General features: G+C 44.6%; 1 protein-coding gene across 2 annotated transcripts in view; it reads right to left on the reverse strand.

Moving 5' to 3' along the window:
- Window positions 1-26,900, reverse strand: part of LOC139374207 (coiled-coil domain-containing protein 85C-A-like) — a 56,367-nt gene extending 29,467 nt beyond the window's left edge. For both annotated transcript variants that reach the window (XM_071115227.1, XM_071115226.1), the window contains exon 1: window positions 25,553-26,900. In XM_071115227.1, the coding sequence (XP_070971328.1) occupies window positions 25,553-26,264 (712 nt within the window). In that variant the 5' untranslated portion in view covers window positions 26,265-26,900. The remainder of the gene's footprint in view (window positions 1-25,552) is intronic.
- Window positions 26,901-27,499: the final 599 nt, after the last annotated feature.

The raw sequence follows: 27,499 nt of genomic DNA on the forward strand, positions 1-27,499 counted from the left end.
AGCTCGAGCTCAGTGAGGTTGGATGGAGAGCATTTGCGAACAGCAGTTTTCAGTTCTTTCCACAGATTCTCGATTGGATTCAGGTCTGGACTTTGACTTGGCCATTCTAACACCTGGATATGTTTATTTTTGAACCATTCCATTGTAGATTTTGCTTTATGTTTTGGATCATTGTCTTGTTGGAAGACAAATCTCCGTCCCAGTCTCAGGTCTTTTGCAGACTCCATCAGGTTTTCTTCCAGAATGGTCCTGTATTTGGCTCCATCCATCTTCCCATCAATTTTAACCATCTTCCCTGTCCCTGCTGAAGAAAAGCAGGCCCAAACCATGATGCTGCCACCACCATGTTTGACAGTGGGGATGGTGTGTTCAAGGTGATGAGCTGTGTTGCTTTTACGCCATTGCATTGTTGCCAAAAAGTTCAATTTTGGTTTCATCTGACCAGAGCACCTTCTTCCACATGTTTGGTGTGTCTCCCAGGTGGCTTTTGGCAAACTTTAATCGACACTTTTTATGGATATCTTTAAGAAATGGCTTTCTTCTTGCCACTCTTCCATAAAGGCCAGATTTGTGCAATATACGACTGATTGTTGTCCTATGGACAGAGTCTCCCACCTCAGCTGTAGATCTCTGCAGTTCATCCAGAGTGATCATGGGCCTCTTGGCTGCATCGCTGATCAGTCTTCTCCTTGTATGAGCTGAAAGTTTAGAGGGACGGCCAGGTCTTGGTAGATTTGCAGTGGTCTGATACTCCTTCCATTTCAATATTATCGCTTGCACAGTGCTCCTTGGGATGTTTAAAGCTTGGGAAATCTTTTTGTATCCAAATCCGGCTTTAAACTTCTTCACAACAGTATCTCGGACCTGCCTGGTGTGTTCCTTGTTCTTCATGATGCTCTCTGCGCTTTTAACGGACCTCTGAGACTATCACAGTGCAGGTGCATTTATACGGAGACTTGATTACACACAGGTGGATTGTATTTATCATCATTAGTCATTTAGGTCAACATTGGATCATTCAGAGATCCTCACTGAACTTCTGGAGAGAGTTTGCTGCACTGAAAGTAAAGGGGCTGAATAATTTTGCACGCCCAATTTTTCAGTTTTTGATTTGTTAAAAAAGTTTGAAATATCCAATAAATGTCGTTCCACTTCATGATTGTGTCCCACTTGTTGTTGATTCTTCACAAAAAAATACAGTTCTATATCTTTATGTTTGAAGCCTGAAATGTGGCAAAAGGTCGCACAGTTCAAGGGGGCCGAATACTTTCGCAAGGCACTGTACATGATTATCAAAATTCCACGCCATGCTAAGCCTACACGACACACAGCCCTTATTTTAAGTGTTTCTAAAATCCCCTATCAGAAGAATGAATGGTGGAAAAATGATTGGAACCATTTCCCTGTTTGACCTCTAGGTTTTATGGGTATTATGACTCATACCGTGGTATTCTATTGAAACAGATAAATGAGGCTGTCAACTGATTCAGAAATTCCCAGGTTTCAGATTTGTCCCAATTTCTCCAGGTTTTTGCTCTCAAAGTTACAGAAAAACAACAAAATGGTATGTTCTAAGTCCATAACAATGCTTGAAACACATCAAGAGGCCACTTTCGAGGTCTGGGGAAAATCTAAGATTATTCCATTTTTGAGTGTAGTTACCCTTTAATTAAAGTGTGCAGGCACCTAGCACTGTTTGGTTAGCAGTGTTTCTGTTGCACATGAGATGGAGTTTGCAAATTAAACGGCCACTGAATTGACGCAAATACTCATGATGTCATTCTGAGAGGTAGGCATAGGCTACTTTGTGGCTCGTTAACATTCATAGAGTAGGTTTTGGGAAAGCTTTATCAACTACCAAAAGCCCTATCATTAGCAGCGTCACTGTATTTTCCCTGTTCCTTAATTGTTTGACACCTGGACGTTTTACTTCATATCATGAGACATGGCTTACCTTGCTTCAAAGTAGTCTATAGCCAAAATCCCACCATAAAAACGTGGAGGCAATCATTCTTTATGAAGACTTCCTCATATGAGTTCTCGTTTTCTTTCAACTTTCTTTCATTGCCTAGCAACCAAAGGCATTGTCCTAGTTATGTTAGCAACCATGATAGTTGTCGCATCTTTAAATCCCCCTCTTTGTACATTCCGAGGAGATATTTCCATCTTTGCCCATGAAACCACTCGCATGTGCTAATGTACATTTTAAAACAGTGTTTTGGAACGTTCAGGCGCAGGCCTACGGCCGTGTGTACATTGCTGTGCCTAATATGTGAAGAGATAATACGTTATCACCATTTTAAGCTAAACATTCTGGTCTGTTCCATCAGCCTTATTAGTTGATGCGCATCAGTGGCGATTAAGAAGTGAATATACGCCATGCCCACTGAAAAACAAGTAGGTATACAGTCTATACCTGCGTAAAACCCCCACTACACCACTGGTGTGTAGCTAGCTATTAACCTGACCTCTCACAGTGAAGGTCCCTGTAGTGAAGCTCTACTACAGTGCTCTTCGCTAACTGCTAAGTGCTAAAGAGCCACATGAGATATCTAACGGCCGTGGCGCTAGGCTCATTAGCGTTATTAGCGTGAAGGTTACAGGGAGTCGATAGGCACACGCTAAGGTTAGGCCTCCCTATAGAGAGGGACCTAGGATAGCTAAACTACGGCTGTGCTTCATTCCGTCCTTTCTGCTAGGGTTCACTACTCCACATGGCAGATCTGATAGAACTATGGACTGGGTAGGTGAAAGCCAATGAATATGTCAGAATCTAGGCCTGTTGTTTCAAAGTCCTGTATCCCCAGAAGAGGAACTAACTGGGGCCTCCGGTTGCTTTTAGGCTAAGGCACAGATCTAGGATCAGTTTAACCTCCCCAAATCCTGACTTGAGGTAATACTACACAAAACTGACCTTAGATCAGTGTCTAGGGATAATGTGAGTGTATGCCTCCCAAATGACATCCTATTCCCTATATAGGACCCATTCGGCTCTGGTAAAAAGTAGTGCACAGGGAATAGGGTCCCATTTGGGATCCACCCTATGAGTGTTAGCATGGCCTTGGTCCCGGTTCAAGCTTAAGGCTAACTGGCTTTAGATGGGAAACGGCCATTTTATCCCACAGTTTTTTACACATACAGAATCTGACTGAAAGCTGTAAGGATCTTACAGAGCAAAGCATTGGATTCGCTGGTAGACAGGGGCATATGCTGTTTCACCACTATAAAACTGCATTTACAATTCTCTACTAGCCTGGTCCCTGATCCTCGTGTGCTGTTTTTGCCAACTCCTATGACAATGACCCGAGTTGACAAAACAGCACAAACAGATCTGGGACCAGGCTAGCTCTCTTACTACAACAAGGCTGAAATGTAGCACAATGTTTCCCCATCTAAAGATGTAACTTTTTATTTATTTTACCAGGTCACTCATTGAGAATCAAAGCAGTCTTGAGTGTGTCAACTGTAGCACCCTGCAGGTACTTGTCCACACTGACCCCGTTTTTTTGTTATTTAACCTTGAATTGAACTAGGTAAGTCAGTTAAGAACAAATTCTTATTTACAATGACGGCCTACCCCCGCCAAACCCTAACCCCGACGACACTGGGCCAATTGTGCGCCGCCCTATGGGACTCCCAATCACGGGCCGGTTGTGATACGGCCTGGAATCGAACCAGGGTCTGTAGTGACGCCTCTAGCCCTGAGATGCAGTGCCTCAGACCGCTGCACCACTCGGTAGCCCACAAAGACAACAACCGAGATGAATGCTGACCGGCACCAAACACGTTGTGTACTAACTCTGTCATAACAGCATCATAAACACACCTAGCTAAAGCAAACACTTAGATATGATGTACCACTCACCCCATAGCAAGGAAAGCAGGAGATAAAGAGAGTTGATCAAATGAAAGGCTTTGAGATGGCTAGCCTTTCTGTATGTAATGAACAGACAGGGGAAATAGTGTTTCACTCCCTGGTTAAATTTCATTACATTCCTGGTGGCTTGTTTATAAGTTCACGTTTGGAGGTGTAATTAAATTAAAATGACTGAGTGCCAGGGTCTATAATCTAACTCTACTTTTCCAAATACCTTGGTACATAAACACCCAGCGTGGAGTAAAGTATTGCCCCAAGGCCTTCTTCCTTCATCTTCCTGTCGCTCCATTCAAACACAGGTAAACAAACAGGCCTCAGTCAGCCAGTCAGGACTTGACTTAAACGTGGAAAAATAAACAGTGGAATAAAAAGAGAGATCGTCGGAGAAACAACATGGAGAGGAGACTGAATATCAAGGCATTGACAAGAAGGTATCCGAGCAACAAATCTCACTGTTTGACTTCAGGGCCTGGGTGCTCTTTGGCTATATTGGCTTCTTCTGCTTCCTTCCATTGTGTGTGTGTGTGTGTGTGTGTGTGTGTGTGTGTGTGTGTGTGTGTGTGTGTGTGTGTGCGTGTGTGTGTGTGTGACCAGATCCCTACTGCCTAGAGCTAAAACTAAGCATCATTACCAACACGGACTCACTGATCTTCCACATGGAATATTACATTGAAACCCCTCAAAATGTACCTCCCATTTTTGTGGCTTGTATGGTTTCAGTTGATATCTAAATAACAGTCAAAACTGTTTAGGATGAAAGTTGCTCGAAATCCTAAAATGAGCCGTTCGGAAATCAGGATGAAAGTGTATTTGGAAACAAGTTCACTTCCACTGGGATAAATGTCATTTTCAAACAAGGGTAATCATTAGACTAATACCAGAATGGGTGACAGTAGACGTTGGTTTCACAACTGGGCAGAGACGGGGGAAGATACTACGGACATCCTCCGATGCAAATTAGACGAAGGCGATAAAGAGAAAAGGAGAGGGGGATGAGAGGAAGACACAAAGAACAAGAGAGAAGGAGAATGACCCATTTCTATCAGAAAGGATATATCGATGCTCATGAGCTCTTTTCCAAGTCACTGTATCCCTGTTACAGGAACATCTCCCTTTCAGCTCATTTTCAATGAACAGTGCATATTCCACCTTTGGTAATTGTGGGGGGTTCTGAAATAATGGGTTAACATCAACATAAACATATTGCAAAGGCTTATGGGGGTTCCCTGAGTATCTTTGTAATTCCAAGCCTGTTTTTACTGTCGTACTAGAATAAGTCTGTCCGCTTTCTCCAGGTATTGTTAATCACAGTATCCTGTACAAGTACCCAAACTCCCCCTCAAGGAGGGCTGTGTCCTCTCGGAAACAGAGAGAGTGTGTGTCTTGGGAACATGGGATAAGATAGCAGCATTGGTCCTAAGTTTAATGTGAAAGATGCTGACCCACACACACACCGTAGAGAGGGCGACGGGCAACCAGTGACATATGGCGTGTGTACATTGCGAGTGGTGTGGTAATTGCTCAAACTCCACATCTACCTCACATTCCAGAGATACTTTCCGGGTTGTTATTTGGAACAGTGCCAATCAAAAGCAAAACTGGGCTGCAGCTTCACATAAACTCAGCAAAAAAAAGAAACGCCCTCTCACTGCCAACTGCGTTTATTTTCAGCAAACTTAGCATGTGTAAATATTTGTATGAACACAACAAGATTCAACAACTGAGACATAAACTAAACAAGTTCCACAGACATGTGACTAACAGAAGTTGAATAATGTGTCCCTGAACAAAGGGGGGGGGTCAAAATCAAAAGTAACAGTCAGTATCTGGAGTACTGCAGTGCATCTCTTCCTCATGGACTGCAACAGATTTGCCCGTTCTTGCTGTGAGATGTTACCCCACTCTTCCACCAAGGAACCTGCAAATTCCCGGGCATTTCTGTGGGGAATGGCCCTAGCCCTCACCCTCCGATCCAACAGGTCCCAGGGATTGAGATCCAGGCTCTTCACTGGCCATGGCAGAACACTGACATTCCTGTCTTGCAGGAAATCACGCACAGAACGATCAGCATGGCTGGTGGCATTGTGATGCTGGAGGGTCATGTCAGGATGAGCCTGCAGGAAGGGTACCACATGAGAGAGGAGGATGTCTTCCCTGTAACGCACAGCGTTGTGATTGCCTGCAATGACAACAAGCTCAGTCCGATGATGCTGTCACACACCGCCCCAGACCATGACGGACCCTCCACCTCCAAATCGATCCCGCTCCAGAGTACAGGCCTCAGTGTAACGCTCATTCCTTCGACAATAAACATGAATCCGACCATCACCCCTGGTGAGACCAAACCACGACTCGCCAGTGAAGAGCACTTTTGCCAGTCCTGTCTGGTCCAGCAACGGTGGGTTTGTTCCCATAGGTGATGTTGTTGCAGGTGATGTCTGGTGAGTACCTGCTTTACAACAGGCCTACAAGCACTCAGTCCAGCCTCTCTCAGCCTATTGCGGACAGTCTGAGCACTGATGGAGGGATTGTGCGTTCCTGATGTAACTCGGGCAGATGTTGTTGCCATCCTGTACCTGTCCCGCAGGTGTGATGTTCGGATGTACCAATCCTGTGCAGGTGTTGTTACACGTGGTCTGCCGCTGTGAGGACGATCAGCTGTCCATCTTGTCTCCCTGTTGTGCTGTCTTAGGCGTCCCACAGTACGGACGTTGCAATTTATTGCCCTGGCAACATCTGTTGTCCTCATGCCTTCTTGCAGCATGCCTAAGACATGTTCATGCAGATGAGCAAGGACCCTGGGCAGCTTTCTTTTGGTGTTTTTCAGAGTCAGTAGAAAGGCCTCTTTAGTGTCCAAAATGTTCATAACTGTGACCTTAATTGCCTACCGTCTGTAAGCTGTTAGTGTCTTACTGACCGTTCCACAGGTGCATGTTCATTCATTGTTTATGGGTCATTGAACAAGCATGGGAAATAATGTTTAAACCCTTTACAATGAAGATCTGTAAAGTTATTTGGATTTTTACGAATTATCTTTGAAAGACAGAGTTTATAACATATCACATTTATAATCACTTACATGGAAGGAAAAGTACTTCATACTGGCTGAACTTTTCATTGATTAAATACCATCACCTTGGCATACAACTTTGGAGTGGTACAGATCTAGGATCAGCTTTTCCTCCCTTAACCATTAGTGGGTGAAATTCTTCACCTTACACCGTTCGTGTCATATACTGAGTAAACTTTGATCTTTTTTAATTGGATTGGATAGTTCATTCATTTTGAGACAAGTAAAGAGAGGTAAACTTATATTCAGATAGATACGCTGGTGTCATAAACCTGAAGCATTAGATGAGAGGCCTGGGCTAATCATTCAAAGAGAGACCTTTGTCCCCTGGCCCTGCCTAACCCTGCAGCCTAACCCTGTGTGTGTGTGTGTGTGTGTGTGTGTGTGTGTGTGTGTGTGTGTGTGTGTGTGTGTGTGTGTGTGTGTGTGTGTGTGTGTGTGTGTGTGTGTGTGTGTGTGTGTGTGTGGCCTAACCCTACCTAGTAACCCTGTCTTATCTAGGGGCCTCCAGGCAGGAGAGGATAGCCTGTGAGGTTAGCCTCTCACTCTGTACCTCCTGTGATAGTGGAGTTAAGAGGCAGGAGGGGAGGGAGAGGTGGGAAATAAAGACTGTGTGAGTGTGTCAGAGAGAAAGAAAGTTTGTGCTGGTTTCTCCACTCTGCGTGTGTCAGTCTCGGCGTTAGCCAGCCCATGCTCAGGGTCCTGTAGTGATATAGTGGGGTGACGTGATGCTTCATTCACCCATTCACCATGGTGGGGCTTTGAAGAGCCCCCAACCCCTTTGTCCGCAAAACAATAGTGTCGGACAGATGGCCCGGGCAGACCCAAGCAAGACTCTCACACACACACACACCCCTCTAACCCCTCCAACCCGGTTCAGACAGTGACAGGGGTACAGCTTAACCCCCCCCCCCGTCGCTCTGTCTGGGATGATCTAACAGGCTTCTCAATCACAGAAGCCAAACAATGATGATTAGCTAACAGAACACAGAATCTCTAGACCGAATACTAGCATTTCTACATTTCTATTCGGATACCACACACCCCTTTCAGGGAGGGTGTGACCGCGGCAGGTAGCCTTGAAGTTAAGAGCGTTGGGCAAGTTACCGAAAAGTTGCTGGTTCGAATCCCCGAGCCGACTAGGTGAAAAGTCTGTGGATGTGCCCTCGAGCAAGGCACTTAACCCTAAATGCTCCTGTAAATCTCTCTGGATAAGAGTGTCTGCTGAATGACTCAAATGTAAAATGGCTGCTCTTCAGGTGAGACAGCGAGAAAAGGGGAGGGAGCGATAGAGAAAGAGAGGATGAGACAGATCCGGTGGGATTAAGAGATTGGTCAGATTAAACCAAGAGGCCAACTGCAGGCTCAGGAGAAGCCAATCTGTTTTTTATTGCTTTTGACTTCCTTCATATTTCACACCAAACACATTGAATAATCCTAACAAAATGGGGATTGCCCGTCGCAAAACTGGGGTTGATCCTAGCAAAACTGGGGTTGACCCTAGCAAAACTGGGGTTGACCCTAGCAAAACTGGGGTTGACCCTAGCAAAACTGGGGTTGACCCTATCAAAACGGGGGTTGACCCTAGCAAAACTGGGGTTGACCCTATCAAAACTGGGGTTGACCCTAGCAAATGGCCACTTCTAGCCCCGTATTTCTTCCCCTGCTATACCTGATTCATGGATGAATTGGTTATCTCTCTTTCTCACTCTCTCAAAAACACATCACTGTCTTCCATTAGCCACTAGTGGAATGCTTGGCAACTGATGTGAATCAGAATGACCTAAAACAAATCTATAAATAATCCCGTAACAGACAGTCTGTCACATCAAATGGAGGATTTGGCCCTGGTGACTGCATGGTGAGGTTATTCAACTCATTGACCCTGGTGAGGTTGCTCATCCATCCACATGCTTACATAACAGGCCCTGCCATCCTGTCTGGCTGCAGTGTCTTGTGGAAAAGCCACTCTGAATCAGCCACACCCTCTTGGGGTTAAAAGCCAGCAACACCCTCTATAGTACGGTCTATACCATTCATACTTACAAACTCAAACATACACACATACCTCTCGTTCATTCACCCTAGCCCTTACTCTCACCTACTCTCTTACCTCCTCTCTCCCTCTTTTGTTCTACCGGTCCTCTGGGATCAATCAACCGGCAGATAATTGTTGGTTGCTATGGCATTCCCACGACTACCACCTCCTGGCCATGCGAGACCAGCCAATCCCAGCCTCCCGCTCCCCTTTGACCCCCTTTTCCCTCCAATGAGGTCACTTTCCCCATGAGAGAGTGAGAACGAGAGAGAGAGAGAGAGAGAGAGAGAGAGAGAGAGAGAGAGAGAGAGAGAGAGATTTTGAATGTGGAAAAGAGGTAGAGAAAGATGACGAAAACAAAATGTCCCCTGTGAAATTCTATGCCTCCATATGACTAGCTAGCTAATTAATTCAATCTGAGCAGCCCACATTCTACTGCTAGAGAGTGGAAAGTTCCATAACATCCATATATTTCTTTACTTAACGCTGAGTTCATATTTCCTGTAGGCCCTCTACAGCGCTGTGGCTGCTGTGACTATTTCCTAGCTGCCTCAAACTCTACAGGTGTGTGCTCATGTAACGGAATGCTTGGGGATTTGAGAATACACACGGCTTCCTGTTGTAGTGTGACACTAATGAGCGCTGTTGAGAAGAGCCCATGTTGTCACAATGTTTTTGTAGGGTTTCCTGGGTGTGTCCCTTTCACACGGTGAAACCCAGTGAAATCCAACTTCCTCTCTGGTCTGCGGAGGAATGTGGTGGATCCTGACACGGCAGCTTTTTTGAACACACACAGATCTAGGATCAGAATAGCACAAAGCCTGTGTCTGTTTCACCAACTTTCTTGTGTTATTACTCTGCTAAGTATTCTTGTGGCTCCCACAATCAAGAAAGCAATGTTTCCTGCCATACACCAGAACGGTCTTCCGATAAAATTGAAATTGTCCAGCCTACCATTAGGAAAACATTGCTATAAATGAGCCATCCTGAAAGTATAGAACGTTCCTCAGAATTGCGATATGAAAAGCAATTGTGATAGTCATATAGTTTCCATCTCAAGAGTCGTGTTTGGATTTAATGGGTTTCAAAATGATAAAAATCTATTTCAATATATTTATATTGCCCCCCTCCACTTCCACTGTGAGACAGATGGAAATGAGAAGAGATTCAGTTTCCTGAGTTTGACAGCTCTGGGAAAATGCATGAAGCGATATTAAAACAATATTGAAGTCATAAAATAAATGATTGTGACTTCTGGCAAGACTCTGATATGAATCTATTATAAAAGTCTTTCAAAACCAAATGTTGTTTAGCTCAGTAAAGGAAGAGTTCCTCTGGAATGGTCTCCGGCGATGCACACACACAAATGCATGCGCACACATGCAGAGACACACACACACACACACACACACACACACACACACACACACGTGTGTGTGTGGGTAGATAGAGAGGGAAGTGGGTCTGACCAACTAGCTACATTGCAAGCTGATCAGGTCCTGTTCTGTCAATAAGACTGTAAGTGATGACCATAACCCTAACAAGCCCTTAGTGTTACTGCATCGAATCATGGCTCGTGGAGAGAGAGAGACAGTAGGAGGAGTTTGAGGAAATAGAGATAGGGGGGTTCCTGATCCTTTCTGCCATTTGCACGTCTCGGTAAGTCTCACATTGAAGGAAATTATCCCAGCCGAGTCGCTTTTCTCGGATCCTTGATCAACAATCCTATTCTGAGATACTTTATGAATCCAGATCCTGATGATCTATCACTGTCTCACCGAGCCTGCCCAAGTCTCAGTGTCTGGTCTGGGTCCACAAGACGCCAACTAAAGTCAAAAACACCCCAGTAATCTGCAACCCAAGCCTCCAGCCTCCCCGTTGGCTCTCACTCCATGTCCATCTGTCCAACCCAGACCTTCCACATGCAGACACTGTGGGCTGAGACCAGCGTGTGTGTGTGTGTGTGTGTGTGTGTGTGTGTGTGTGTGTGTGTGTGTGTGTGTGTGTGTGTGTGTGTGTCCAATTACTGACCAAGGGAAAACCATAGAGTGGCCCTCTACAATCAATCAGTCAATATACACCTTGTTTCCTCAATCTGCATGGCTTAAATAAAATAGGTTACTCACCCTTCAGAGGGTAAACATTCTTAACCTGTCTTTCATTGGCTCATACATACCCACAAAGGTCTTCCTTATGCAGTGTCATTATCACAACAACAGAGACAAGCACTTTCGCTTCTCTCCCTGGGCTATAAATCATTCGAAGCAGACCGAGCACTAACCATGCTAGCAGTAACAATAACACATGCATGCATGCACAGGGCCAAGAGGCAGTTCGTTCACATAAACAAGAAGTAGAATCTCAGGGGAGTAGAACTGAAACTGATCCATTCATCCATCCATTCATCCATCCATTCACTGGGACAGGAAACCCAAGCTCCCCCGTCAACAAACACACAGCCGTCCTCAATGTAAACAAATTACCCCGCTTTGTCTGTGGAATAACAAACTGTATTTGGACCGGACAGCCAAATAACAGGCTTATCACACTTCAATTACCAAACTGAAAATAAACCAAATGCAACTTTTATTCAGATAGTCTTATATAGTAAATATATGTTGACAAATGGACATGTGGAGACAAACTCCCCATCTAGGTCCTCTGTCCCAGAAAATGTTCTGGACATTGTGTGTCTTTCAATTGTTTACAAAACTCTCCAAGAAAACTCTATAACTATCTGAGATGTGTATTTCTCCCTCTACAAGTATTCACAAGGTTGCAGTCTCCAGTCTATTGTTAGTGGCTGTCTGAGCTGGGAATGGACAGGTTAATTACAGACTGTTGTAGCAGTCAACACCAGACCAGCCAGGCTGTTTCTGCAACCCAAAAGTCCCCCTAGTCCCTTTATAGTGCACTATTTTTGACCAGGGCCCATATGGCTCTGGTCAAAAGCAGTGCACTATATAGGGAAGAAAGTGACATTTGGGATGGCCCACTCTGTATGTGTGTGGAGGGAGTGAAAACAGACAGTGTAACGAGTGCGCTGAGAGTCGGGGAGCAAGTTCAGGGAGTGAGTGTTTTAATATATCAAATAAACAATAACCACGAAACAAAATGCACCGACATGAAAGCTGAGTCAATAACACCTGAGGAAAAAAACAAGGGGAGTGACACATATTGGGAAGATAATCAAGGAGGTGATGGAGTCCAGGTGAGTGTCATGAGGCGCTGGTGACAGGTGTGCGGGATAATCAGCCGCCTGATGACCTAGAGGCCGGAGAGGGAGTAGACGTGACAGACAGATAGATTATTGTGTTCTTTATACGGCGAGGTCTGAACAGCAGGGAGTCAGCTGGAACTCTGAGAACCTCGGACTCAGCGAAAAAAAACAACAACAAAACACTGAGGCAAAGCATGCGCACAATAAGACAAGGTTGGTTGACTCCTGCTCTTCACTGTGTGTCTCTTCAACTAGAGCTAGTGAGGGTCTGCTGGTCTACGGTGTGTTACAATGAAAGAAAGATCATGTTTTTTAATGTTTTGTTCCATCATCTTCTTCGCGTGCACATAGCAGCAATTATGGACACCCAGGACACGCATACTGTACCTGTAGATATAGAACTGTGTACCCACATTGCTACATTCAGGGAAACCAGCTCACAACCTCAGCAGTTCTGATTAATTTATTCCGGAATCAGAATTCTGGGAAAACAACATCTGCTTTTGGTTTGTTCCGTTGGTTCCAGAACGTCCCATAGATGTTTGGCAGCCGGATTAGCTTTGATCTCCGTCGCAGTTTCATGTTACAGACCCAAAAACGCATGACTAAACAGGTAGTGACATGGTGTATTATACAACACAGACAGACATAGCTGTGACCTGGGTACGGATGACCTGGTGAGTATTGGGGCATAAATTATCCCAGTAGGCCATTCTTTCACTGAGGCGTGGGGATTACATGGTCACACGAGATATATGGCTTCCTGAAAGAGGGACAAGGGATTCAATGTGGGCATCCCAAATTACACCCTATTCCCTATAGGGCGTGCTACTTTTGACCAGAGCCGGAGCACTATATAGGGAATGGGGTGCCGTTTGGGACGCAAGCAATGACTCCTCTAGATCTCATGGGATCTTAAAGGATCCCAACAACCAGGAATGAGCAACATGACCAACAAACACTCTAAAGGCTTCATACTCATTTGAGATCTGTGCTCATACCTTTTGTGTGGAAATAATACATTGATGTCAACAGGAGATTTGAATGAAAATGTCAGTTATGTTCACGGTTCTTAAATAAAGATTCAGCCCGAAGACCCCAACTCCTGCACCAGTCAAAAGGCTGAGGAGCTAAGCCAAGCTAACAGTTACCAGATCCTCAGCCTCTATAATAGTCATCTGTTTTAATGGCATGTTAGAAAAGAGCTTGTCTGGAGATGCTCTTTCTAACCCCTCTAAGTGTGCCCTAACCCCTCGTAAACAGGGATGAAGTGGTCGGTGGGCTGGAGACCTGGACCTCTCTCTCTACCGCTGCTGGGGAATCCAGGAGATCCCATACACAGGGCTGACCGGGCGGGGCAACTCGGCACAGGGCAACTCGACTCTCTCTCTCTCTCTAGCCATGGGAAGTGGGGGCTGAAACATCATCTGAAAGTTGAAATAGGACCCAAACTCCAATACGACCCCAAATGGGATGGCAGATTGAGCACCATCCATCCCTAGGTTGGCTGGCTGGGAGGTCTGAATGTTCTCATTCCTAGCCACCTTTTTTCTGGAATGTTCTCCTGTTTGAAATGTTCATGCCTCCGACGAGGAGGAGTAGTAAGGATCGGAGGAACAATGCGCAGCGTGGTACATGTTCATGCTCTTTACTAAAACAAGCGAACACTGAAACCAAACAATAAACGACACGTGAAATAACCAACCGAAACAGTTCCGTGTGGAACACACAGACACAGAAAATAAACACCCACCAAACAGTTCCATGTGGAACACACAGACACAGAAAATAAACACCCACGTAACACAAGTGGGAAAAGGCTACCTAAGTATGATTCTCAATCAGAGACAACTAACGACACCTGCCTCTGGTTGAGAACCATACCAGGCCAAACGCAAAAACACAACATAGAAAACGGAACATAGACAACCCACCCAACTCACGCACTGACCATACCAAAACAAAGACCTAACAAAGGGACTAAGGTCAGAATGTGACAATGCCTGTAACTGAGGATTCATTCCACAATGACTTACAATTGGACTGTCGTAAAGCAATAACAGACACACCTTGGGCCTGCAGTGTGCACATAAACACAAACACACACACACACACACATCAAATAGGGCCGCTGCTGTTATAGCATTTTTTACACTAGGCTGGCTGGGTGGATAGTGTGACAGATTTGAAAAGCTTTTAATTTTATTGCTGGGTCTGGATGTGTATTGACTTTCCCACTAAGCCTAATCGCTTTGGGTTTTCGAGTTATTTACGGTACTAAGTGCTAAGGTGGGCTAAGTGAGTCCTGAGAAAAACACCCTCAAATTCAAAAAATCTATAATTCTGTTCAAAACCAGTAATGACATGTACAGAAATAAATATGTGTTAGATCAATCCACACATACTGTATGTAAGTTCTGCGCACACCCACACGTACCCGTACACACACACACACACACACACACACACACACACACACACACACACACACACACACACACACACACACACACACACACACACACACACACACACACACACACACACACACACACACTATTTTGAGTCTGCCATGTTAATCAGCGTGATCACCATGTTCACCATGTTCTTAATCATGATGATTATCATTTGGTTGGACAACAAAATCTGATTTAGGATAAATACTTCTACTGTAGATGAGGCCCATAAATAGACATCCATCCACATATGTTACATAGAAATCCAAAAATGGTTTATTCTGAAGGATTGACAGGATTAACAGTGCCATGTTTCACAAGAAAACATACACTAGGACTACAGTATTTACTGTTGATAGTTCAACCCAGGCCTTGGTCAAACACATTATGTACGAGAAAGGATTTGAGGTGCCATGGATTAAACCCTCTCCTTCTCCATCCCAGCCAGCCAGAGAGAGACAGTCACCACTCAGGCCTGAGTTACATCCAAGCCCCTCTCAGTCAGGCCTTTTGTTCTCTCTCTCTCTCTCTCTCTCTGCCGCTCTCTCTCTCTCTCTCTCTCTCTGCCTCTCTATCTCTGCCTCTCTATCTCTGCCTCTCTCTCTGCCTCTCTCCCTCTCTCTCGATCTCTCTACAATTCAGCAGCGTCCAGGCTGTGGGAACCAAAGTAAGGGTGGGGGGGGGGGGGGGGGGGGGGGGGCACTGAGTGCAACAGGCAGAGAAAAGGGGTTCAGGGTTTGGACTGAGAGTGAGAACAAGTGCAACAGGAGGAGTGAGGAAAAGTAATAGAGAAAGAGAGGGGGTGAGAGAGCGGGAGTGAGAGCCTGACAGGGAGTGAGAAGAAGGGCAACAGGGGAAGAGCGAGAGGAGAGAGAGAGAATAAATGACAGTAAATAAGTGAGTGAGCGAGTGAAAGAAAGACCCATTGATCAAAGTTTGGGGGTGGTGGGGTGGTGGTGGAGGAGGAGGAGGGCAGCTGGGAAGCAGGACACAGGAGCTGAACACAACAGAGACGGCTGAACAAAGACCTCCACAGCCCCATCCACAGAACTACACACACAGCCCCATCCACAGAACTACACACACAGCCCCATCCACAGAACTACACACACAGCCCCATCCACAGAACTACACACACAGCCCCATCCACAGAACTACACACACAGCCCCATCCACAGAACTACACACACAGCCCCATCCACAGAACTACACACACAGCGCCACACACAGCCCCCGATCCCGGCTCTACACTACCTGATCAAACACTGTCATCATCCAGGGAGTGAGCCAAGGCCCGAGACAGGGTAAAACCAAACACACACAGAGCCATACCCCAGAGCGCACAGCTTTGCACCGCAAACTATTTAGACTGTCTAATCACCTCAAAGCAGTGTGAAGTACACAGTTATTCAGTTATCCATTAGTTGGACCGCACCCCTTCCTGATGGGCATTCTTCTTAAGGTTATTATTCCTGATTATAATTATGAAATTATTAAAACAACTTGTAAAGAACCTAAAATAAGTGTGTATATACCGTATAGCATCCATAGAACAACAAAAAAGTGGATGAAGTGAAATTCCCACACTGTTGAGGCAACAAAAAAGAGTAAGATGGTGGGAGAAAGAACCCTTTTCAGAAAGAACCTTCTTCAGTCTCACATGAGAACTACAGTAAGCTTTTAGTCCAGTAATACACTTAAATAATCATAGAAACGGTGTCCTTGCTGATTGACTAGCACCTTGGTCGTGTACAGTAGATTGTAAATAATAGGTGGTGGGCCGTAGCAAGCTATCTGCTTTAGTTCTCGAGATGATCGATCTCTGTCAAGGGAGGAGCTGGTTTTTACATATTGTGTATATTTATTCATTCGGAACACATTTCTGTTTGTTGGAAATGTCAATTCTTGCGATTTTTTTTGCAGAAAACGTACTTTTATATCCGCTAGCTGGACAGGAAAACACAACTTGTGTACTATCTCTGTTGATCACGTCTGCCAATCACGTTATCCGTATCTAAGGTAGTAGATAGCTGGAGACAGCTCGAGAGAAAGAGAGAGATCTCCGTCTGCCAATCACGTTATCCGTATCTAAGGTAGTAGATAGCTGGAGACAGCTCGAGAGAAAGAGAGAGATCTCCGTCTGCCAATCATGTTATCCGTATCTAAGGTAGTAGATAGCTGGAGACAGCTCGAGAGAGAGAGAGAGAGAGAGAGAGATCTCCGTCTGCCAATCACGTTATCCGTATCTAAGGTAGTAGATAGCTGGAGACAGCTCGAGAGAGAGAGAGATCTCCATCTGACAATCTGCTATTAGGTCAAGTATTATAATTTTTTTTGTCATCTAACTATTTAGTTATATTAACGTGATACCATCAATGCAAGCTGTAAAACGACTCCCAACTTAGAATGCAGCAACCTTAGTAGTGTAGCTAGCTTCTAGTTAGCTAGCTAGTTACAACAAGTTGATGTGTTACTAGCTAGCAGGAGCAGATAGCTTTATCTAGCATGTTAGCTAGCATGTCTTTCCAGGACAAGGAGCGTTTTTAGATAGCAGTTTATTCAAAGTCATAATTTAAAACTACAAAAATCTATAGGACAGGTAGTGTATAGCTAATATAGTCATCAAGGTAGGTGTCACGCCCTGACCTTAGAGAGCTTTTTATGTCTCTATTTTTGGTTTGGTCAGGGTGTGATTTGGGTGGGCATTCTATGTTCCTTTTTCTATGTTTTGTATTTCTTTGTTTTGGCCGGGTATGGTTTTCAATCAGGGACAGCTGACTATCGTTGCTTCTGATTGGGAACCATACTTGGGTAGCGTTTTCCCTCCTATGTTTTGTGGGTAGTTATTTTCTGTTTAGTGTTTTCTGCACCTGACAGGACTGTTTCGGTTTCGTTTATTCTCTTTGTTATTTTGTTATAGTGTTCAGTTTAAATAAAAAGTCATGAACACTTACCCCGCCGCGCTTTGGTCCGATTCCTCCTCTTCAGACGACGACACCCGTTACAGTAGGACCCACTAATTTAATTCATGCTGACGAAATGCCACATAATCCAGCTCACAAACTCCATTATTGTGCTGTGAGGATTTATTGTATTCATTCTTGTCTCTCACTTTTGTCTCACATGATCTAGTCGGCTCTCCTGTGTCCTGCTCCCAGAGATCAACCAAGTGCTATTCACCAAGCATGGGCTGATTCATTCACCTGTGAGGAGAACCATCCTACTGCAGTTTGAACTAGCCCTGCCGTCACTATTCAGACATTAAGACCGCATTTTGCCTGTTTTCTTTGTGGGTTTTGTCTGACACAGTCTCATGCATTTTAGAGTTGAAGAACTCCAACTATGTTGAAGACTAAATTCAATGTAGAATCAGTTTAACAGGTGGCAAACAGATGAATTGACTCTTGTAACATGCAGTGGTGATAATTACATTGTCCCCATCAGGAGCCCAGGCGTTGGCCATACATGGTGGAGTTCTCATCTCTGGACCACACAAGCTTTAGATTGCATTCTGCTAAGGCATTTGTTTTCTCTCTACATCGGTCAGCTACATTGGTGACCAGGGTGGGATCCTTTCGATACGCCTATGGGGCCTGGGCACACAAATGCTCCTAGACAGAATACTGAAGCCTTCGTTGATGATAGTTGTATCGTCTCCATCGGAGGCCCGGGCTTTTGGCATCGATGGTAAAGCTCTCATTTCTGGACTGTAACATTGTAAGCCTGTGCCCTCCACGGCACTTGAAATACATTGATTGGTAGGTTATACTAGATTTAGATACTTCAAATACTGCCTGAGACACCTTTGCTATCTGTTTCCATACACATGAAATGGTGAAACACTATTTGTGACGGTGTTCTTTGTTCTAATGTATTTGCATGAAACGTACATTATGGAAAACATGCCAGCGTTAGCTAGTGTTGATTTTTCAGTGTGACATTTCTAGTGTTGATTCGGGTGTTAAATTAAGTCTGTAAGTGTTAAATGAACATGGATTGGAGCAAAAGAACCCCAGTGTTGGTGTTAGTAACCAGTGTTAAACCTAAACCACGCCCATCATTATTTCCCTGCATAATCTATTTCAGGTTGATTTGTTTTTCTTGTTTGTTTAATATCTCTGTTTTTACATGTACATTGATTGATTAATTCATCTTATGCTACTCACATTTAAAAACTGATTTTTCTAAACTAATTAAATTTGTTACTTGGACTTATTACCACTGAAATGGTTGTTCCAATTTAGATGGTTTTGGTAAACTCCTATTTTAAATTTCCCTGTCAGGCAGTCATTCTGAATACAAATTGTGAGTGAATAAACATTTTAAAATGAATTACACATCACTTTACGAATTACACATCACTTTTTAAGATAAAATAATGTGACTTGCAGGTAAACCTAGGATCCCAAAATAAGGCCCTATTAAATACTTGTATTGTGTTGAATAATTACATTTGAATGAAAGCAATTTGTTTAGTATCTCACTTGGAGAAGGCCAAAGGACAAAAAAAATGACTGCAACCATATATCTGTCACTAACAACTACAGTCAAGGGTGGTAACTCTACAATTCACCAGAAAGGCAAAGCACTCTGGGAAACACAAAAATAAGGCTTTACACTAAGCGACGTGTTCATTTAACACTGAGAAGTGTGGATCTGTATAGACACAGGACCATAGTTCAATTTTATGAAAATGAATCGTTTAAACCATCTAAAGATGCATACTCACACTCACTGAATATTTAGTATTATGAAACCCAAACATTCATTTACCAACTGCTTGTTCTATAACCGTACAAGCTCTTTATCATTCTCCATACCTTTATATTCCAATGCATCCAACATTATGCATGCCCACCATGATACTGAGAAGCTGCTATTTGAGATCTCATCTGGTATTGGCTAATATGCATATGTCTCTTGTCGCTTTTAAACCTCCGTTCTAGCAGACATGACACACAGCTTTTTATCGACATGCTTTTTTGGGGTGTTCTATGCAAATTATATGATCAAATGTTTCTTTAAGCCTGCAGCTAGCTACTTGTAATGAGACAATCATGCCAAAACATGATTCCAAATGTAATTCACTAACAGAGCGATGGCTCATGAAACACTAGCTTCATGAGCAGGCACAATGACATTTACAGTATTAGCTGGCTGGCTAGGCTAGTCAACTGTAAACAGCAAACTGTAACACATTAAAATGGAGTTGGACCCCCCCTTTGCTGCTATAACAGCCTCCACTCTTCTGGGAAGGCTTTCCACTACATGTTGGAACAATGCTGCGGGGACTTGCTTCCATTCACAAGAGCATTAGTGAGGTCTGGCACTGATGTTAGGCGATTAGGCTTGTCTTGCAGTCGGCATTTCAATCATCCCAAAGGTGTTCGAAGGGGTTGTGGTCAGGGCTCTGTGTGGGCCAGTCTAGTTCTTCCACGCCGATGTCAACAAACTATTTCTGTAATGACCTCACTTTGTGCACGGGGGCATTGTCATGCTGAAACAGGAAAGGTCCTTGGAAGCATAGAATCGTCTAGAATGTCATTGTATGCTGTAGCGTTAGTATTTCCCTTCACTGGAACAAAGGGGCCTAGCCCAAAACATGAAAAACAGCCCCAGACCATTATTCCTCCTCCACCACACTTTACAGTTGGCACTATGCATTGGGGCAGATAGCGTTCTCTTGGCATCCGCCAAAACCAGATTTGTCTGTTGGACTGCCAGATCGTGAAGCGTGACTCACCACTCCAGAGAACGCATTTCCACTGCTCCAGAGTTCAATGGCGGCAAGCTTTACACCACTCCAGCCGACACTTGGCATTGCGCATGGTGTTCTTAGGCTTGTGTGCGGCTGCTCGGCCATGGAAACCATTTCATGAAGCTCCCGACTAACAGTTATTGTGCTGACATTGTTTCCAGCGGCTGTTTGGAACTTTGTAGGGAGTGTTGCAACCGAGGACAGCTCATTTTTATGCGGTACCCACTTTAGCACTCGGAGGTCCCGTTCTCTGAGCTTGTATGGCCTACCACTGCGCGGCTGAGCCGTTGTTGCTCCTAGACGTTTCCACTTCATAATAACAGCACTTACAGTTGACTGGGGCAGCTCTAGCAGGGCAGAAATTTGACAAACTGACTTGTTGGAAAGGTGACATCCTATGACGGTGCCACGTTGAAATTCACTGAGCTCTTCAGTAAGGTCATTCTACTACCAATTTTTGTCTTTGGAGATTACATGGTTGTGTGCTCGATTTTATACACCTGTCAGCAATGGGTGTGGCTGAAATAGCCGAAGCCACTAATTTGAAGGGGTGTCCACATACTTTGTATATATAATCTTATTTCAGTCTTTGGGAGAAAGCATTATTTCATCTTAACACACTGACAGCAGATCAGAGGCTATTTTTACATCTTAGAAGCAGGCCATTGGCTGCCTTCATCACAAGGGGTATCTACAGGAGTTCTGATTGGTTCCAAGTTTATTCAGTTTGCAAATTTGCCTGAGCAGACAGTGTTGAAATATACTTTTTTTCTGAGAAAAGGTGCATGAATTAAAGGTGCATGAATTAAAGGTGCATGAATTAAAGGTGCAACAAATTTGACATAAACATAAGAATATTTCCTTGTCATATACAAAAAGACGTACTCCTCCCTCGACCAATCAGCTTCACTGTTTTCGGGCATCTGCCCAGAGACCTTTATTTAACTAGGTAAGTCAGTTAAGAACAAATTCTTATTTACAATGACAGCCTAGGAACAGTGGGTTAACTGCCTTTTTCAGCAGCAGAACGACAGACTTGTACCTTGCCAGCTCAGGGATTCAAACTAGCAACCTTTCGGTTACTGGCCCAAAGCTCTAACCACTAGGCTGCCTGCCACACCTATATGATGAACTCACACATAGGCACACACACAAACACAAACAGCGTGCCAGATAAGTGGGATGTACAGTATATCACAGACACATACACAACTAGAAGAGGACCGGCTGCCACTTTAAGATGACACACACAGCTGTGAGAAAGCGTCCGTTGCCCGGGCCTTTTCCTCTGATGCAGCGGTGGAATTAATCTTGGGAATTTACAGTCAGGACTATTCTCAACAAGTGGGCTCTCTCATCTTACATATATCCCCACGCACACACACACACACACACACACACACACACACACACACACACACACACACGAGAGGCTAAAACTGCAACTGAAACAGCCCTCCCACATGGTCCGGCTAGTAAATAAAAGCAGCGGGTAAAACTGACAGCGACACAGTAGCACCTCCTTCCCCTCAGCCTCAGCGGCTGATTTAATAGGCCAGAGAGCACAGGGAACCAATAAACAGGCTATAACTATTTGATTGACAGCCACAGGCAATCCCACAAGGACCTCTGCATCACAGAGAGAGAATGCTGGAGGTGAGGCATCAGCCTTGGTCGGGATAGAAGGTCAACAGCATATGAGTGAGAGGGACTGGCTGACTTGACCAGCAGAGAAAGAGAAAACAATTAGGTTATTACAAGTTATGATATGGTTCATTAACATCTAACCATGTAATAACGCAATAATAACTAGGTAAATAGATTAGTTGAACATTAAATGTTAATTCATGTCTATACATGTTTGACAGGTAGGACAAGCCAGTGCTGAACCATACCAAATAGGTTTTGGCTCTGTGACACTGTGACAATGAACCAATCAGAATTCACCAGCCAGCCAGGAGCTTAGCAGCTTGTGCCAACACCAGGCCACATTATTATTCACGCAACAGTGGCACTATGATCAATACAGTTTGTCCATCAGAGTATTCAATAGCAAAGGCCCCATACAGGGCTGTATGCCCACACTAACAATTGCTTTGTCACGGCGACCACCAGCCATTTCACACATTGGATGCGTCCCAAATGTCACCCTATTTTCAATGGGAACAGGTTGCTGTTTTGGAAACGTTGAGCTCTGGGCAAAAGTAGTCCACTGTGTAGGGAATAGGGTGCTATTTGGGACGCGACACATTGATTAGCCTTAACCGCATGGACAAAAGAGACACACATAAGGGCACACTGCTTCAGTATCGTCTGTACTGTAGCTGTATTGATGTGATGCATTGTCCAGCCAACTGTCCTCACTGTAGCATATGAGTTTATCATCTGGTGAAAAGGGGGGGTTGAGGGACTCGGGACTCGGGAGTAGAACTATTGGACAGATAGGATAGAGGTAGTTTAGGACGAGGGAGTGGAAGGTGAGGGGATAGTGTTAAGTGCATATCTAAGATAAGATAAAGACTTAAGCTGGTTGATAGGAAGGATCCATTAGTAGACTGGGTCATTTCAACTCTTCAGCAAAGAGCTAGATGTCTATGAAGTTAAACAGGCCTTGTCTAAAAGTTGAACACAGTTTGACTGCGATGAGGCCTGGCCTGGGTCATACTTAAAATGTCAGCAGATGGACAGTTTGCAGAGCTCAGTCAGTGGGTTCTGTATTGATTTGAACAAGGTGACTTACTGAGGCGACTTAGCACCATGTCGCCCTTGCCCTGCTGCTCGCTGTGAGGAGGGCGTTAGTTAGAGTGCATCCCAAGTGGCACCTTATTCTCCATATGGTGCATTACATTTGATCAGAGCCTTATGGATCCTGGTCAAAAGTAGTGCACTATAAAGGGAATAGGGCGCCGTTTGGGACACACACTCAGTTAAATAATCCTCATCAGGTCTGCCATGCAGCACAGAGTTGAGGTAATTAGAGACGCCATCTGTCCAGGACAAGGACCGTTTACCGTCATCGCTGTCACCATCAACACTGTCAACATGACGGTGGCCATCTTAGTCTCGAGGAACCAAACACCATGGCTGTGTCCCTGATGGATACGTTTGTGACACCATCTGTGACTCCTCTCAGTAACACCATCACGTGACCCCTTAACCACCAAAGTCAATTGACAAAAACAATCAACAAAGTCCACATGGATACACTATGAAGTGTAGCTTCAGTGTAACTACTCGTTTCATTATGAAAGTACCTTCTTCCAATATGTATGATATATTGCAGGCATTAGTGTTTTATTGTATGTTTCCTGGTACCCACTCACTACTTAGCTAGCACGCGTGTTCAAAGTTTGTGTCTTCTGCTTATCGCCTCTCCAGTGTGTAGGGTCCTCCAGACTGAAAAAGAGAGACAGCAGTGTGTGTGTATCTGGTAACCCACAGTACAGGAGAACTGCTGTGCTGGCATTGCACACCGTGACCATGTGTTTAATGGTTTCCCTACAAACCGGAGAGCAAACATCCCCTCGAGCCGTGCAGCGAGGGGTGTGTGTGTGTGTGTGTGTGTGTGTGTGTGTGTGTGTGTGTGTGTGTGTGTGTGTGTGTGTGTGTGTGTGTGTGTGTGTGTGTGTGTGTGTGTGTGTGTGTGTGTGTGTGTGTGTGTGTGTGTGTGTGTGTGTGTGTGTGTGTGTGTGTGTGTGTGTGTGTGTGTGTGTGTGTGTTGTCTTCGCTTCCTCAATGTAAACAAGATGACTGAAGTATCCGTCTATTCTCAGTCTACTTTCAGTCTTGTCGGTCAATAATGTACTGACACCTCTAAACCAACTCTGCAGAGGTTCCTGAACCTGAACCACCATCACCATCATCCATCAACATCCATCACGTTCAACACACTCTCAAACACTCTTGTGAATACTAGCTGCAACTATTAAAGTCATGCTCCAGAGCTTTTATATCATTTCAGCCAGTAGTTTTGAAAGTAGTGCTTACAAGTCGAAACGGGTCCTCGAAAATTGTGTACTACGTGATTGTGATATGTCAAGTCCTGCAAAAAAAAAATATATATATATATATATATATATATATATATATATATATTTTAGTGCAATTCGGATATGTTACGAATTCCAATGAATACAATATGTAACGAATTTGTAAGTGCTTAAGATCCCGGAATTCCTCTTTAACTTCTTCTAGTGAGTAAAATGATATAGGAACCTCAATAATACCCATTTTATTTCCTCTCTCTACTAACCATGACTGCCTTCCATCAAATCTTGTCAAGCATTTTCCTTGAAGTACCTTCGCGGACAGGATGTGTGGAAAGGTGTGAGGATGAGGAAATTCACCGGAATTACCCACATCCACATACTTTTACATCCCTTATCTACCACTCATCACTAACAGCACTGTGAGATTCCTCTGGACCCGGTCAGACCAGTGTTATTACTATGTAACAGGGCATGACAGGCAGGCCTAGTTAACTTTTCAAGGAGATGTTTAAGTATAGTATACTAGCTGACAATGAACAGACAAATAAGCATCTTACACATTTTACATTAGGTTGCACTGCACATGAGTGTCTTGTGACAGAGGACACAGGGCAAAAATGTGGTTGTAGGTGCCTGACGAGATTAGATTGAAATGCTGAGCGCAATCAACGGTTGGGGAGGAACATTGTTTTAAAGACTTTTCAGGTTTTGTGGAGTTTTCTGACTCACAGGCCAGAAGGTCATACATGGCCTGGGCGTGTCCCTGGCCTGACTCCTTTCTGAAAGGACGGCTATTATCAATACTTCAATACTTCAATTCACACCTCCAAGTAACTTGTGTTCTAGGCTATAGGCATATTAAACTCTCATTCACTTTCTCTACTCACACACCCAGCTAGGGTAGATTCCTAATGGCTCATGTTTCATATGCAGGCTATACATTCAACAAATATATAATCTCAACCATTTATGCATGTTAGGCTGATAACAAACTAAAGATGTAGCCTGTAAAATGAAGATCCTCATCATCATCAATATTAAGGGGAACATTGGGGATCTTGTGGCACTCTGTAGATAGAATCACCCACAGATATCCTAGAATTCATAGGATTCTATATGTACAGTCATTATTATATGGACTCACCATTCAGTCCATTAGGAATGCGCAGGTGGATGTGTGACGCCAGCGATAGGTCGTCCATAGACCTCCGCAGGGATGCTATTTTTCCCTCGTTTGGCTTGTGTACGTGGTTGTGGTGGTGGTCAGGACTACCGGCGCTGCCGGTGCTGGAGGTACTGCTCCCGTCCCCGACGTCCCTAACGGTTCCAGTGCCCCCGTTCAGGTTGGTCAGGCTGGACTGGGAATCTATGGAGCTCCGTGACCCGGCTCCGTTCCTCTCCTCATCCAGCATCAGAATGATCTCTTTCAGTTCCAGGTTTTCCCGCATCACAGAGTCCTGGTTGGCTTCCAGATCCTTCAGCTTCTGATGGTACACCCCGACATCCTTCCACATCGATCCGGCGGTGTAGCGGCCGAAGCGTTGCCACTCCCGTGACAGCTTCTTGCCCTTCTGTCGGTCGTCGTCCAGGAAACAGCAGAGCTCCCGGAGTTCGTGGTTATCATCCTGAAGCTTCTGGTTGATCTCTTTGAGGCTGCGGATCTCATGGAGATGGACCTGTAGTCTCCGGTTCACATCTTTCATCATGTTCCCGTGCTCCACCATTAAGTACATTTTCTCGTTATCCGTTTTCCGTAGCCTCCTGATCAGCTCGTCTTTGCCGAGCCTGGAGAGCTCCTCTCCGGAGAGCTTGCTTAAGTCATCCCGCAACGGTCCGCCTGGGGCATTTTTGGCCATGTTCCCCTCCTGATGTTGCGCTATATGGGTGAGTTCGATGGTAGCTTACAGTGTCCGGATCTATAAGATGTCTAACCGAGCCTCAACGGTGACTTTGTAAAAGAAAATAAAATCCATGATAGATGAAATTATTCCAATGCGACATGAAGGGTAAAGATTAATTCAACACTGGGCAGGAATGTGGAGCCTAATAAAAGCGCCTTGGAGCTAAGCAGGTGACCCACATTGTCAGGCAAGCAGGCAGGCAACAGAACCGTAATCCCCTTGTAAAATTCAGCAAAATCGCAAAAAAACAGTTTTTCGTTTTCATCCCGGTACCTCCTCTCTGAGACGCCTTACTCGCTTTAACGCACTGGACAGACCCGGAGAGAGGCGGTCTTCTTGGACACCGGATTCACCAACCACAGACTGGAAAGGATCTCCCACAGCCTCGCTGATCGTCAACAAGCGCTGCGTAAATCCGTGATGTCAGAGGTCGCGTGTGTCCACAGCACGGGCTTGCTTTCAGCCAGGCAATATTCAAAAGAAAGTTCCAGAAATGTTCCAATTAAGCAATCCCGCGGACGAGCTCGTATATAAATTCCTAATTTTCAAGTAAGCCGAAAGTGCACTATATGGATACATTATAGCATTCTCGTTAAATGTTGTCCTCCATCATGGCAGTTAGGTTGGAATCTGATGGATTAAACTCGCCCTCTCCTCTCCTCATCCTGTGGCAGCTTCGAGCTGAACGCCTCGATCACACCGAGAGTGAATTAATGTTGGTACACCAGAAGGACATTCAATTACATTAATCTCCAATTAAATGCTGCGTTTGCCTTGCAGCATTGCGTTGCAGAGGCAGTTGCAGTGCGTTCTGTGTGGTGAACACATTACGCTTACCAATCAAACACACCGACAGCGTCATTGCGCAAATAGTACGCAGCACCATCTGGATATGTGTGCAACAAAAGTTCAACATTCACCTTCTGCTACCATTTCTGTCAAGCTTCTACTCATACAGTTTGACTCATATGTTCGATAAATCCTATTCATGCACCTCACTGAAAGCACTGCAACTGCCTCTGCAACACAATGCAAGGCAAACGCAGCATTTAATTGGAGATTAATGTAATTCTGGTGTCCCAAAATGCAATTTTGCTGTCGGTGTGTTCAAAGTGTTAGATTTATCAAATGTATGTGACAAACTGTATGTGCATAGACGGCTTGGCAGAAATGGTAGCAGAAGGTGAATG

Source organism: Oncorhynchus clarkii, chromosome 19 (genome assembly GCF_045791955.1).
Source record: "Oncorhynchus clarkii lewisi isolate Uvic-CL-2024 chromosome 19, UVic_Ocla_1.0, whole genome shotgun sequence".
Lineage (NCBI taxonomy): Eukaryota > Metazoa > Chordata > Actinopteri > Salmoniformes > Salmonidae > Oncorhynchus > Oncorhynchus clarkii.